The sequence below is a fragment of the Microtus pennsylvanicus genome, chromosome Y, assembly GCF_037038515.1.
Source record: "Microtus pennsylvanicus isolate mMicPen1 chromosome Y, mMicPen1.hap1, whole genome shotgun sequence".
In the NCBI taxonomy this organism is placed as follows: domain Eukaryota; kingdom Metazoa; phylum Chordata; class Mammalia; order Rodentia; family Cricetidae; genus Microtus; species Microtus pennsylvanicus.
The window spans coordinates 2,202,927-2,217,474 of record NC_134602.1 but is presented as its reverse complement, the minus strand read 5'-3'; the positions used below and the strand labels follow the sequence as shown (position 1 = coordinate 2,217,474).

At 39.3% G+C, this 14,548-nt stretch overlaps 1 protein-coding gene across 1 annotated transcript; it reads left to right on the top strand.

The window, feature by feature from the left end:
* The first annotated feature begins 2,626 nt into the window (after nucleotides 1–2,626).
* LOC142842046 (spindlin-2-like) lies at nucleotides 2,627–3,433 on the top strand. The gene is made up of 2 exons (XM_075959026.1): nucleotides 2,627–3,147; nucleotides 3,280–3,433. Exons 1-2 carry the CDS (start codon nucleotides 2,627–2,629, stop codon nucleotides 3,431–3,433), a joined length of 675 nt encoding a protein of 224 aa, XP_075815141.1.
* Nucleotides 3,434–14,548: the final 11,115 nt, after the last annotated feature.

The following is a 14,548-nucleotide window of genomic DNA, read 5'->3' as shown; positions in this document are numbered from 1 at the left end:
TCACAGAGGATGGGACCCTGTTCATTTCTTCTATTCTAATATGCTATGATGGATCACGCCCTCCTGAAGGGTTGCTGTGAACATATTCAGAAAATTGCTCAGCTCAACTTCCAACTGAGATGAAGCTATCACACAGGTTAAACCATGAAAAACCTCATTAATGATGCCGCCATTCAGTAGGAAGCAGTTTGGAGAGAAAAAACTGTGCCCATATTCCCAAATATTGTTTATAAATGTTCTTTTACATTTAAAGGGGGATGTGATATAGATATGAATAATTTGCATTGATATGGATTTTGTTTTAATGATTTAAATTTAAGGTCAATTTTGTTATATGTATATGTGTTTCTGATCTTAATTAAGGTACTGTGATTGTGTAGTTCATTTAAAAATGTAATGTATAATTAGAAATATCGATTGTTAATAGATAATTATAATAGTCACATTTGTAGTCATGTTTGTTAACATTTTCTAGATGTACATAGATATATTTTAGATAGGCATTCTTCATATCTTTCAAAGATTATAGAATATGGCATCTTAAATGTTTTAATAACTTAGAGTTTTTCATGACAACGAGATACTCTGCTCCTGGCAGCACCAATCTACTTCAAGAGGAAGATGGACATTGAAGAGGATCCTTATGGAGTTTGATAGCCATTTGGGCAAGAAACTGCTCTTGCCTGGACTCTTGCATAAACTGGACACAGATAACCCTCAGAGAGAGGACTACTGAACTTTCATAAAGGTGAGATGACCTTTCGGGGTTCCTGATTCATAAAAGATTCTGTGAGACATTCTGCAGGACACAACAGATAGTGACTGAACTGACTTTGAAATGTCCTGCTTTATGGAAATGTCTCTGAATACCATGGGCCTGTAGGCCAAAGATGGGTGCCCCAATTGTACAGAGGTACTTTGGGTGACTGTCCAGGCAGCAAGATGTCTCTGTCATTTCTAGCGTTTGAAAATGGCTTACTTTTTGTTTGCTTAGGTAATATTGTATTCTTCTGGAGTCTTTGATGGAGTTGAAGAATAGATAGTTATAGTTATAGTTTTCCATTGTTATGATAAAAGATAAAATAGATATAAATATTGTAACTGTAATTCTTGCTTGATAACTGTTTTGTTATATGTAATTTTGCTATGGTAAAGTTAAAGCCTTTCCTTTTTGTTTAAACAGAAAAAGGGGAAATGATGGAGGAAGGTCATTGGTTAAGTAATAAAGAAATTACTTGGCCTCATAGGTTAAAACATAGGTGGGAGGAGTAAACAGAACAGAATGCTGGGAGGAAGAGGAAGTGAGCTCAGACTTAACAGCTCTGCTCTCTGGAGCAGAGACTCCATGCTCACCTCTCCTGGGCAGACACACACGATGAAGCTCCGACCCAGGATGGACATAGACTAGAATCTTCCCGGTAAGCACACCTCTTGGTGCTACACAGATGATTAGAAATGGGCTAAATTAATATGTGAGAATTAGCCTAGAAGAGGCTAGATAGAAATGGGCCAAGCAGTGTTTAAATGAATACAGTTTACGTGTAATTATTTTATGCATCAGCTAGCAGGAGGCAGGGTTGCAGGGGACACAGCCCTGCCACTCCTATTACTACAGGGTTAGGCAGCTGAACATTTCCAGAAGATGGAATCTTGAGAGCCAAGGCATTTTCTTTTGGTAAATATGTCTAGGAAGCAACTGGGACCTCTGTAGTCCCAGAAAGGTTTCCTTCAAATCTCCTGCTGGTCCACCATTTATGTGGTTACCAGCTCCTATATTTTATAGCTGTGGGGACAGTGAATGCCAGCTATTCTTCCCACTTTATCTTTGCTAACAATATCCAATTCATTAGTCCACTAAAATGGCAAAGATCCTCTTTGTCCTATATGATTTAAAAGATATTAATTATTTCTAAATTGTCTGTTGCCCAGATTAATGAGTTTTTTTTTGTTGCCGTGGGTCTCACAGTACTCCTTCTCTAATGAAGACACAGAATAGCTTTATGTAATAAACCTGGGTCTGGATCAGGAGACACAATAGAGAGAGCCAGTGGACTGGAGTGCCATGACCTTGGGCAGGTGGTTTGGATCAGCCACCTAACTAATTGCTTGAGGGGGAAGGAGAGAAGTGGCTGTCCTTCGTATTCTTTGGCATCTGTACAGATTTTTCTTACTCACTTTGGGGATAGGCAGACCTTCTTCTCTCACTGACGTAATCAGTCAGGAAGTAGGTTTTCTCAGTAGAGGTCAATTGCCTTTGGCCAACAGGAATATTTCTCTGATCCAGATATACTGAGCTGTAGACAATAGTTTGATAATTTTCCTATTAATTTCTTAAAACAAAATTACATTTAGGTATCCAAACCTATTCAGCATTGCCTTTGTCACCTTTCCCAAAGTTCTTCCAGAAAGAGCCTTGACCTCACGTCCTCACCTTCTTATCCTTGCAGGCACTCATGGTGGAGGAAACCACTTTGTGTCTGATTTAAACTAAAGAGTTCTTCCAACTTAGAGAGTGGGCAGCTATGATGCCCAAGCACAGAAAGATTGGCAAGAGAGAACAGACCAGGAGTACTGTGGCCTATCTCAGTAAGTCTAATGCCATGATGAAGATTCCTCATAGTATGAGATGCATGCCACATCTCCAGAAGAAGAATGGGCCATCTCTCCAGAAAGAAATCGGAGTAGGCCTTTTGAGGCCCTGGAGAATATTGCAGGTCGCAGAATTTCTCATGGCTGGAAGGAAGCCAATGAACCAGTCACCCAGTGGAAATCCATCATTCTAGATCAACTACCAACAAATCCCTCTCTCTATTTGTTGAAATATGATGGGATTGATAGTGTCTATGGCTTGGAGCTTTACAGCGATGAAAGGATTTTAAACCTTAAGATCCTGCCTAATAACGTGCCATTTCCTCAGGTGGCAGACACTCATCTCTCAAACACCATAGTTGGCAGAGCAGTGAAACATACATTCTTGGGCACAAATGGCTCTAAGGATGACTGGAAGGGGATGGTCCTAAAGGAGGTACCAATCATGAAGACCTGGTTCTATATTACCTACAAGAAAGATCCGGTCTTGAACATTTACCACCTCCTGGATGACTACCTTGAAGGCAACCTCCACATCATGCCAGGCTCTAAGGATGAGTGGAGTGGGGTGGTCCCAGATAAGGTGCAGATCATGATGACCTGTTTCTACATTATTTAAGGAAAGATCCAGTCCTGTACCTTACGACCCTTTAGATGACTACATGGAAGTCAATCTTAATATCATGCCAGAATGTCCTCCAGTAGTGTGCAGTACAACAAAAAAGATGGAACCCAAGAGATAGGTAAAATTATTTACCAAGTTGCTACCAAACCTTCCATGTATTTCATCAAGTTTGATAATGACTTCCATATCTATGTCTATGATTTGGTGAAGATCTGTTAAAGTCACATTCTCAAGTTTTGAGGGACAGACTTAAAACTGTGTTTGTGGAATGTTTTTTTTTTCAGAGATAATTCAGGTCTTTTATTAATCCTGGTATCTTTTCCAATGGAATATTCTTGCTCTTAAAATAAAAATTTGTGAACATATTGTGTTGTTTGTTCAATGATGGATTGCGCCTTGTGGATGAGACATCACAGAAAGACATGCCTTTGTTTCTCAAGTTATATCTCAGGATCCCTTCAGCATTGAAGATTTTGCATGACACCCTTGTTCCAAAGTTCTAAGCCGGAGTTCCCTTTGGGCATTAAAAGAATGTCTGAGTTTCCTGGTTCTCAAAGGAAGGTGTGTCAACCTTTTTTTGAACACAGGGTAATTGCTGAAGCTTTTGTTGTTGACATGTTATTCGTTTACTGGTAAAAACTGTGAGTTACTTTTGCTCTAGGCAGTTAAGATTGAGGCCATCTGGGCCATTTATGAAGATCTGAAACCACCAATTCTGAAATAGTGGTCAAAATCTCCCTTCATCCATACATTTCTTTGGAAAATCTCTTTTAATGTCTTGGTAAGACTATAGCCTGATGAGAATCAGTGGAGTTCATTCTGCATCCTGGTTCAGAAGTAATGTGCCTGAGAACCCAGTGAGTCCATATAAATATTTTGAAGTCCACTTTAGTTACTGGGGAAAGGGATGAGTATTCCTGTGCATGAAGGAATAAGTCTGAGGCCTCTTTGTCTGAAAAAAAGTGGAGAACCCTGTACAGAATGAGAATGTTGTATCCACAGACAAACAGGGAATTTTGAATACAAAATTTTCTCTCTTTTGAGACAGAAATTCGTATGCTTTGGGGAATGCACAAAAGTCAATGACTCTTGTGGGACACCTGATCAAATCTTCATGGGAATTTAGAATATCATGTTGTTCAGGGCAGGAAGCAGTGTGAACAATCTCCAAATGCTAGGAGGCAATTCTCAGCTAGGTTCTGGACCAATTCAGTTAACTCCTGATTATGTTATTTCTTTATTTTCTTTATTTCTGCTGATCAAGTTAAGGCACATACACTGTGTCTATGGCACTGCTAGACGTTCTAATGCTCTAGAACTTGAGGCACCTGGGTTGATTTATTTTTAGACAGAGACTTTGAAGTCATAAGATTTGAATAAGAAACACTGCACCTCTTAGACAGAGGGAATTGATCTTTTACACACTAGTATGTCATGGACAATATTAGTCATAAAAGGCACATGTTATTCTCAGTGGGTAATGGATTGTATATCATGTTCTATGTAGAAACTGTGACCTATTAATAATCAGATGCAAAATCTTCCTTTTTATACTCAGATGGACCAATCTGATGCCTTAATGTGCATCTGAGATAGCGAGGAATGGAAAGCAAAGCTTTAACAGGTATTTGATGAGAAAGAAAAGTTATAAACTCCTGTTATTCATGTGTGCCACAGAGTAGGAAAATATGAGGCTGGCCTGTAAATAGGAAGATGTAAATATGGCATGATAAGAGAGAGTAGCACCAAACCACCCCCCTTAAATGAGCACCTTTATTACCTCAGTTTGACAGGCTTGTAAAGTTTGAAGCCACCATGGGAAGAAGGACTATGTTTGTGTCTTCCTGGGGAGAAGTTGAAGTTCTAACCCAATCTACATTGGAGGGCACATTTGTAAATTCTCTTTGGTTACAAGGAGCAATTCTGTGGCTCAGTGATTAAGATGGGTGATTCTCAAGGATCTCACTTTCAGATTGAAGCATTCTGAAGCTGCCTTGTCAATAGGAAAACCTGGGGGCCCTTTTTTCATATTGATATGTTCTGAAGCCTTCTTGAGGGGGGAGGTAAGAACTTAGGCTCTTTTTGTGAGTCCCATTGCCTTTTAATCTGACAGGATCCTCATCATAAAACACAGGTCTAAATGCAGAAAAAAAAAATTAAAATATTCAGACATCTAAGAAATTCACTTGGTGAACACATTCCACTGATTTAAAAAGGAGTTCTCCAAAGCTGGATTGATGGCTCAGTGATTAAGAGAAATGCCTGCTTTTCTAAAGGTCCTGAGTTCAATTCCCAAGAACCACATGGGGTGGTTGTTATGAGATCTGTAATGAGATCTGGTACACTCTTCTGGCCTGCAGGCATGCAGGCAGGCATAATAGTCCTTCTTTTGCAAGGGGCTATTTTGTAGATTGCATGGAACTGAAAATGATTATCTATGGCCTCATAGGATAGTAGAGAAATATATGGGTATCCCATATATTTATATTGAAAGGCTGTGTGTCTGCCTTGGTAAATGCCGGAAGATCTCAGGTTCACTAGTTCAGGTCATCTATGTCTGAAATTTTTTTGAACAACAGAGAATGATGTGGTACTCCCTTTTAGAATTGGTGAATATACACTATAGGCATTTCTGTAAAGGTAAGATGCCAGTGTTTAACAACACTGTCACTCTAGAAAGGAGGGGAGATGTAAAAGTAAATGTCACTGAGTTCTCTGGTTTCCTTTTGCCTAAAAAGCCCAGATTCTGCATTTCTTATGTAAAGGTCCCCATATGCATTTCGAATAATTGTTATCAATGATATTTGTCAGCTTTTTTGGGGGGTTTAACATGACATAGACTCCTCTACTTTATCTTACCCTGCCATCTTCTGTGGTATCATTCAGTTGAACACTTATGGAAATGCATTTCTGAAAGGCTGTCTGCCCACTTTAGTGTGAAGTCTAACCATTCCTAGATCAGGAGATGAGTAGTTATGTCCCCAGACAGATGCTTTCTTTGTAGCTTTGGCAGTGCATGATAATACTGTGGTGTTCAATATGATAATAGTTTTTTTTCAGTTTGCTGAAGGAAAGGAGTGATAGATATCCATGGATGATGTTGAGTAAGGTGCAAAAATCTAAGCAACTCAAGGAAGAGTCAAAATATGGAAACAGAGACAATGAGCAGCTTACAACAGTATTGTAAATCAGGGACAGCCTTGAATTGCAATAGGATATCTGAGCCTGCACTTGAAACTCAGGCTAAGACAAACATCAGTGTCTCCTTCAATGGCTTCTCTAGAGCATAATCTGAAACCTGAGCTGGCTTCATTCTCTAGAGCCCAACATATCCCCTATTCTCACAGCAGACTTTTCAGTTGCAAGTGATAAAACACAATTCAAACTGGCTTTAGAGAATGCTGAAGTTTAGTTAAAGCAGAAATACATCTAAGCATCAAAAGACAGTGAGTAAACGTCAGGTGCAGCTGGATTGGGTAATCAAGAAATCTTGATCAGGATCCTGGTCTTGCTCACTATTTTTTTACTGACTTTACTATGGACACAATGTTAGGATGTTTTTTTTCTGGCTGTCTTAAGGTCATGTGCATTTGCACAAAGCCCATTATGTTCAAGTGAGGTCAACTTTAACAAAACCAGTATGCCATAAGATGACTGGTCTAGCTAAATGAGGAAGGTAGAACATACAGTGTCCAACAGTTTGCCACAGCAAGAGAGGAAAAGCCACACATGCCTGCATATGGAGGACAGTCTCAGAGAGAAGTAAACGTGAGGGGCAGGAAGGTCCTTGTGGCATCTGGGCTGTACAGGTACTTATTTGGAGTCACTACTCCCGGACATTTATTGATATTGTTTTCTAAATTTGAACACCATAGTAATTCTGTAATCACTGTGCTGTGAATTCTCCAAGACACTCAAAAATACAGTGGAGAATTACTGAAGAAATACTTTGATACTGACCTCATCCTATGCACATACATATACTCCTATGCATATGTGTAAACACCCATATATATATATATATATATATATATATATATATATATATATATATATATATATATATATATATATACACAGCACACAGAAAAGAAACATGATTACATTTTTCCAGATACATAGGTATATATGGTCAAAGCTTCAGTGTATAAGATACTAAAGAAAATGGAATAAGCAGTTACACCACTGACTATGATATCTAACACATATTTCTAAGTAATGAAAATCAGAAGACAAATGTGTTCTGAACCAGCACCACCAACCTGTATGAACTCAAAAGAAATATAGAAAAGCAGAGTATAAAATACTCCACTGACCACAGGGTGTGTGATCCCCAAGAGATCCTTGATTTTAGATAGCAGGCCTTGAAAATCAAGGCTGTAGATTCCCTACAGCAAGTCAGCTGTCACTGACAACCTGCTAAAACACTCACAGGATTTTCTCTTTGGTTTTCAGGTTTGAATGCCATAGACCTACCCCAAGATTTGATTGGGGTTTTCTTTTCTGTGGTATATGACCTCTCAGATTTAAAGTTTTGTATTTCTGTAATTTTAGCTATTTTGTTTTCAAATTTTCCTTTAGCCCATTATCTGCCTTTATACACACAAACATGCAATCATAAACACACTCACACTCAGGATAACTTATGGTAGATGTATGATGGACATGTTGGAAGTGATACAAAAGATGATGAGATAAGCAGCTGGATAGATGGCTCAGCAGTTAAGAGCATTACCTGCTCTTCCATGAGTCCTGAGTTCAATTCCTGTCAAAATCATGGTGCCTCACAACCATTTTTAATGAGGTCTGGTGTCCTCTTCTGGCCTATAGGCATACACACAAACTGAATATTGTATTCATAATAAAGAGATAAATATTTTTTTTAAAAAAAGAATGAATAGTGTGGTGAGTGCCTGCCTACCGGGCAGGCTTCAGGGTCCCCTGTTAGGAAGCCTGGGCACCTTCAGCTTCTGCGCCAGGCTTCCTGTGCTCTGCTGGATACCGCCCCCCCTTGCTCCATTCATCCTTTTGGCTACTGGCGGCCCTGTTTAGTTGCTGAGGAATCCCATCTGGACGGGAATGGTTCCTGCTTCTACACTGAAGAGATATACCCAGAGAGTCAATCACCGCAAAGACTGTACCAAGACACCAGGCTTCTCCTGGCCCCATTTGAAGGAAGAGATGGGAAGGCGCCAGTGCAAGAATTCCTCCAACATCCTGAAAGGCAATATGACACCACCAGAATCCAGGGGTCCCGAAATAAGAAGAATTGTAAACCCTACTCCAGAAGAAGTAGAAGATCGACTCAAAAGTGAACTATATGAAAATAATAGAGGACCTTAAACAGGAGGTGAAAAACTGCCATAAACAATTAGAGGTTACAAACAAAAAGGTAGAGGAAATGAATAAATGGCTCAAAGTCACGCAAGAAAACCAACAGAAACAAGAAAAAGCATTCAAACAGGTTAGGGAAGCGGTTCAAGATTTGAAGAATGAAATGGAAGCAATGAAGAAAGCACAAACTGAGGGAAGAATGGAGATGGAAAATCTGGGTAAACGAACAGGAACTACAGAGACAAGTACTAACAACAGATTAAAAGAGATAGAAGAAAGAATGTCAGACACTGAAGATACCATAGAGAAAATAAACACACTGATCAAAGAAAACAGCAAAACCAACAAATTCTCATCACAAAACATTCAGGCAATCTGGGACACAATAAAAAGACCAAACCTAAGAATAATTGGGATAGAAGCAGGAGAAGAAGTACAGCTTAACGGTCCAGAAAATGCTCTCATAGGATCAATATTTTGCGTATAGTTTACTGCAGTGGAAATCTGGGACCCATGTTTTAAGAAAAATGTCTGAGGTTCAATCCATAATAACAGGAATTATATGGGCCCGTCAAATGAAAGGAACATCTAAGCCTCCTTTGAACAAACTGGAAAGATGTAGGACTCCCTTTGTTCCAGAATGAAGATCAAATATCTCCTTTATCAATAGGAGGAGTGAGGACCCTTGTGAAGAATGGAGTTTCTGAGACCCATGAGGCAGGGGAGATATGATCAGAATGTGAAAATTTCATATAACCATGATCAAAAATTCAATTGACTTCTATACCTCATAAGCTTTCAAAGTTGCCTCACCATTTAACTCTGCTTTATAGTTTAGAATTTCCATATCATTATCTGAATCTGCAAGAGACAAAACATCACTATCAGAATTCATGAAGATCTTCTGGAGGAGGCACAGTGTGATTGACTCCCAAGAATGCTGTGCAGTCAAACAGGACAGGGTGTGACTTAGAAATCTATTCCATGGCTACTTTAATTTAGGAAGTAGCATGGGTTCCTAGATTTGCCTAGTATTCTTGACTTCTGTAAACTAACCACAGGGACTAATGCTTTTTGGTCAGTGGTGAAGTATTCCATGTGCCCTTCCTCAGAGGGAAATTTCTAAAAGCCATTTGGGCCAAAAGGGGTATTTTAAGGCCTAAGTTATCAGAGCAAAAAAAAATAAAGTTTTGGAAAGAGACAGAACCTAGACCTTGTTGGTCAAATAGGATTGCATCTGCTTACCTTCTTTATAAGAGAAGATCTAAGCACTCTCTATTCCTTCTCCAACTCTTCAGTGAACTGTCTAAAATTCTCATCTCTGACCACTTTTTTGAGGTACAATGGCAATCAGAGGGTTCTTCTTACAAGTTGAATTATTGCAGCTTGAAAACAGATTATCTTAGATCAAGGGTAGTTTTTATTCTTCTGCCATGTAACTTCAAACTAGAGTTCCATAAGTGTCCTTTGCTGATCAGAAGTGTACTTCTTAGTCATTCAGTTCTTAAGGAGAAGCTCTAGTCTCTATTATTTGCTAGACCTGAATCAGCCATGAACACAAAAAGAAGCTCCTTTGTTTTCCTAGTAAAATGGTGTCAATCTCAAGTACCTGTCAGCCAGGTATTAATATTTGAGATTTTTTTCAGTTAAATGCCAGTTTTTCACAACTTACTTCATCAAACAGGCATATCTCAGACTCCTACAAGAGACAATCGAAGCTCTGTTTCCTGTTTGAAGATTGTATGTAAAAGAAATCCCTCCTTGGCAAAGTATGAAAATCAAGGGTTACTGTATTTGGAGGAAATAACTTTAAAACCCTCTTCAGAAGAGAGTGCTCCAAGGTGTATGCTTCTTCCATTAGTGAATTAACTCAATTTAGAAGAGGCTCTCTAAGACATGATAGAGTTGTTAGCTGGAGGCCTGAACTGTTCTGCTTCTGTAATAAATCTGAATTCCCAGTGTAAATTAGCAGAAATTCTATGGCTCATTCCCTTAAAGGGTTTGTATTTGTAGTCTCCTTGGAGCATTGGGGAAGTCTGAGGCTTTTTTGTTTCTCAAGTTATGTCTCAGGATGCCTTCAGCATTGAGGATGTGCATGACACCCTTGTTATAAAGTTTTAAGTATGAGGTCCCTTTGGGCAATTACACAATATCTGAGTTCTCCTGGTTCTCAAAGGAGGGTGTGTCAATCTTCTTTTGAACACAGTGTAATGGCTGAAACTTTTGTTGTTGACAGGTTATTCGTTTACTGGTCAAAGCTGTGAGTTACTTTGGCTCTAGGCAGAAAAGATTGAGGCCAATTGGGTCATTGAGAAAGATCTGAAACCCCCAGTTTCTGAAGGAGTGGTCAGAAGCTCCCTTCGTCCATACATCTCTTTGGGAAATCTCTTATAATGTCAGGGTAGGACTATAGCCTGCTTGAGAATTAGTGGAGTTCATTCTGCATCCCGGTTCAGAAGAAATGTGCCTGAGCACCTAGTGAGTCCATGAAAATATTTTGAGGTCCACTTCAGTTACTGGGGAAAAGGATGAGTCCTTCTGGGCCTGAAGGAACAAGTCTGAGCCCTCTTTGTCTGAAAGAAAAATGTAGAAGCCCTGTACAGAATTAGACACAGTGGACGTGGCAGACATGATGCAGATGCTGTGGACGTGGTGCAGATGCTATGGACGTGGCGCAGATGCTGCGGACATGCGCAGACTCGAACTTATATTGTTTGATAGTCCAAGCTTGAAACAGTGAAGCCCACACTGAGAGCAGATAATCCCATGACAACTAATTAAAGTAGGTGTTTGGTGGCCGGCCTGCAGAGTGGTAGGCCTCTTGTTGGCTACCTAGGTCCCTGGCGAACGGGGAACCTGGTCCTGTCCCTGAAGACCCTCCTAAATATGAGAGTGTTCTTGAACTTCAGTGGGACCCTGGAAACAGACCAGGGGCATTCCCCAAATCCCCTTGACACAACGGTCAGCCTTTGGGGTCTGCTCCCCTCTGCTGGGGCTGCTCTTCCTCTGCTACAACCTCTCTCTCCCTGGCCCATTCCAGCTTGTTCCCAGAGGCTTCCTTCCTTCTCCCTCCCTTCTGCGGGGATGTGGGATCACCCATTTCAGCCTGTTTGGGCGCTGGGTCAATGCTTGGGGCAGAGGGCAGCAGGAGTGTTTTTGTTTTGGTGGCTGGCCTGCAGAGTGGTAGGCCTTTTGTTGGCAAGATACCTGGCAAACGGGGAGCCTTGTCCTGTTCCTGTAGACCCTCCTGAGTGGTGAGAGGGATCTTGGCCCACAGCGGGAGCCAGAAAATGGAGCGGGGGCATTTTGTAAGTGGGGACCCTGCACAGCAGGGAAATTGGATTCTGTTTTAGGAGACCCACTAAATAGCATTGGTAGGAGGAGAAGGGCCAGTGGCAAGGCAAGAATTCATCCAATAATCTGAAAAACAACATGAAAACATCAGAAAACAATGATCTTACAACAGAAGGACCTGATCATCCTAGAACAGAAGAAGTCGAAAAAATTGACTTTATGAAAACAAAAGAGTCCCTAAAACAACATGTAAAAATTGCCACTATAGAAATGGATGAGAAGTATAACCAAACATTTGAAGAAATACGTAAATGATACCCTGGGAAACCAAGAAAAAAATGATCAAACAAGTAATGGAAACAGTTCAAGAAATGAAAACTGAAATGGGAGCAAGGAAGAAAACAAAAACTGAGGACCGGCTGGATATAGAGAAGCAAAGTCAATGAGCAGAGACTACAGAAACAAGCATAATCAGTAGAATACAAGAGATAGAAGAAAGAATCTCAGATTCTGAGGATGCCATAGAGAAAATAAACGCACTGATCAAAGAAAACAGGAAAGCCAACAAATTCTCATCACAAAACATTCAGGAAATATGGGACACAATAAAAAGACCAAACCTAAGAAAAATAGGGATAGAAGGAGACAAGTCACAGCTCAAAGGCCCAGAAAATATTTTTAAAAAAATTATGGAAGAAAACTTTCCCAACATGAAGAAAGAAATTCCTTTGAATATTCAAAAAGCATACAGAACACCAAATAGACTGGATGAAAAAAAATCCCATCGCCATTCAATAACCAAAACACAAAACATACAGATAAAGACAGAATGTTAAGAGCTGCAAATGAAAAAGTCAAGTAACTTATAAGGGTAAACTGATCAGACTTACACCTGACTTCCCTGTGGAATCCATGAAAGCCAGAATGTCCTGGATAGAGGTACTGCAGAAAATAAGAGAACATGGAAGCAAGCCCAAACTACTATACCCAGCCAAGCTATCATTCACTATCAATGGAGGAAACAAAACATTCCAGGAGAAGAACAAATTCAAACAATACATAGCCACAAATCCAGCCTTACAAAAAGTAATAGAAGGAAAATAACAACCCAAGGAATCCAACATTGCCAAACTGCCTATAGTAACTCAGGCACCTAGTGACCCTTCATCAGCACAACTCAAAGAAGGGAGACACACAAACTCCTCTACCAAAAACAATAAGAATAACTGGAGTAAACTACCACTGGTCACTAATATCACTTAATGTCAATGGACTCAACTTACCTATAAAGTGGCACAAGCTAAGAGATTGTATGCGGAAACAGAATCCAACAACTGCTGTTTACATGAATCACATCTCAAATACTTCTACTCAGAGTAATGGGTTGGGAAAAGGATTTTCAAGCAAATGGGCCTAGGAAACAAGCAGGTATGGTCATACTAATTTCTAACCACACTGACTTCAAACTAAAATCAATCAGAAGAGATAGAGATGGAAATTTTATACTCATACCAGGAACAATTCATCAGGATGAAGTCTTAATTCAGAATATCTATGCCCCTAATAAAAAAAGCACCCACTTACGAAAAAGAAACATTACTAGAACTCAAGGCAGACATCAAACCACACACACTAGTAGTAGGAGACCTCAACACACCTCTTTCGCCTATGGACAGGTCAATCAGACAGAAACCTAGTAGAGAATTAAGAGAATTATTGGAGTTAATGAAGCAAATGGACTTAACAGACATCTGTAGTACAGTCAACCCAAATAGGAAAGAATATACCTTCTTCTCTGCAGCTCAAGAACCTTCTCGAAAATTGACCATATACTCGTTAAAAATGGAAACCTCCACAGATACAAAAAAAAAAAAAATAAATCAGTGTCCACACGTGTCTTATCAGATCACCATGGATTAAAGTTGGAAGACAACAACAATGATGCCCCAAGAAAGTAAAAAAAAAAAAAAAAAAAACTCATGGAAACTGAACAGTCAACTACTGAAACACACCTGGGTCAAGGAAAGAAAGAAATTAAAATCTTCCTTGAATTTAAGGAAAATAAAGAGACAACATACTCAAACCTATAGGATATGATGAAAGCAGAGCTAAGTGGAAAGTTCATAGAACTAAGTGCCCACTTAAAGAAAATGGAGAAAGCATACATTGGTTACTTAACAGCACATCTGAAATATCTAGAAAAAAAAAAAGAAGCAGATGCGCCCAGAAGGAGTAGAAGACTCGAAATAATCAAACTGAGGAATGAAATCAACAAAATAGAAAGACAGAAAACAATCCAAAGAATCAATGAAATAAAAAGTTGGTTCTTGGAGAAAATCAACAAGATCAACAAATCCCTATCCAATCTAACTAAATGACAGAGAGAGAGAGAACACGCAAATTAATAAGATCAGAAATGAAAAGAGAATCACTATAACTTAATACAAAAGCCTGTAGGACAAAACACTGGAAAATTTAAAAGAAATAGACAATTTTTTTAGATAAGTACCATATACAAAAGTTAAATCAAGACCAGGTGAACAATCTAAATAGACCTGTTAGTTGCGAAGAATTAGAACCTATTATCAAAAAACCTCCCTTCCAAAAAAAGCCCAGTACCAGATGGATTCAATGCAGAATTCTACCAGAACTTCCAAGAGGAGCAAATACCTATACTAAGGTATTTCACAATATAAAAAGAGAAGA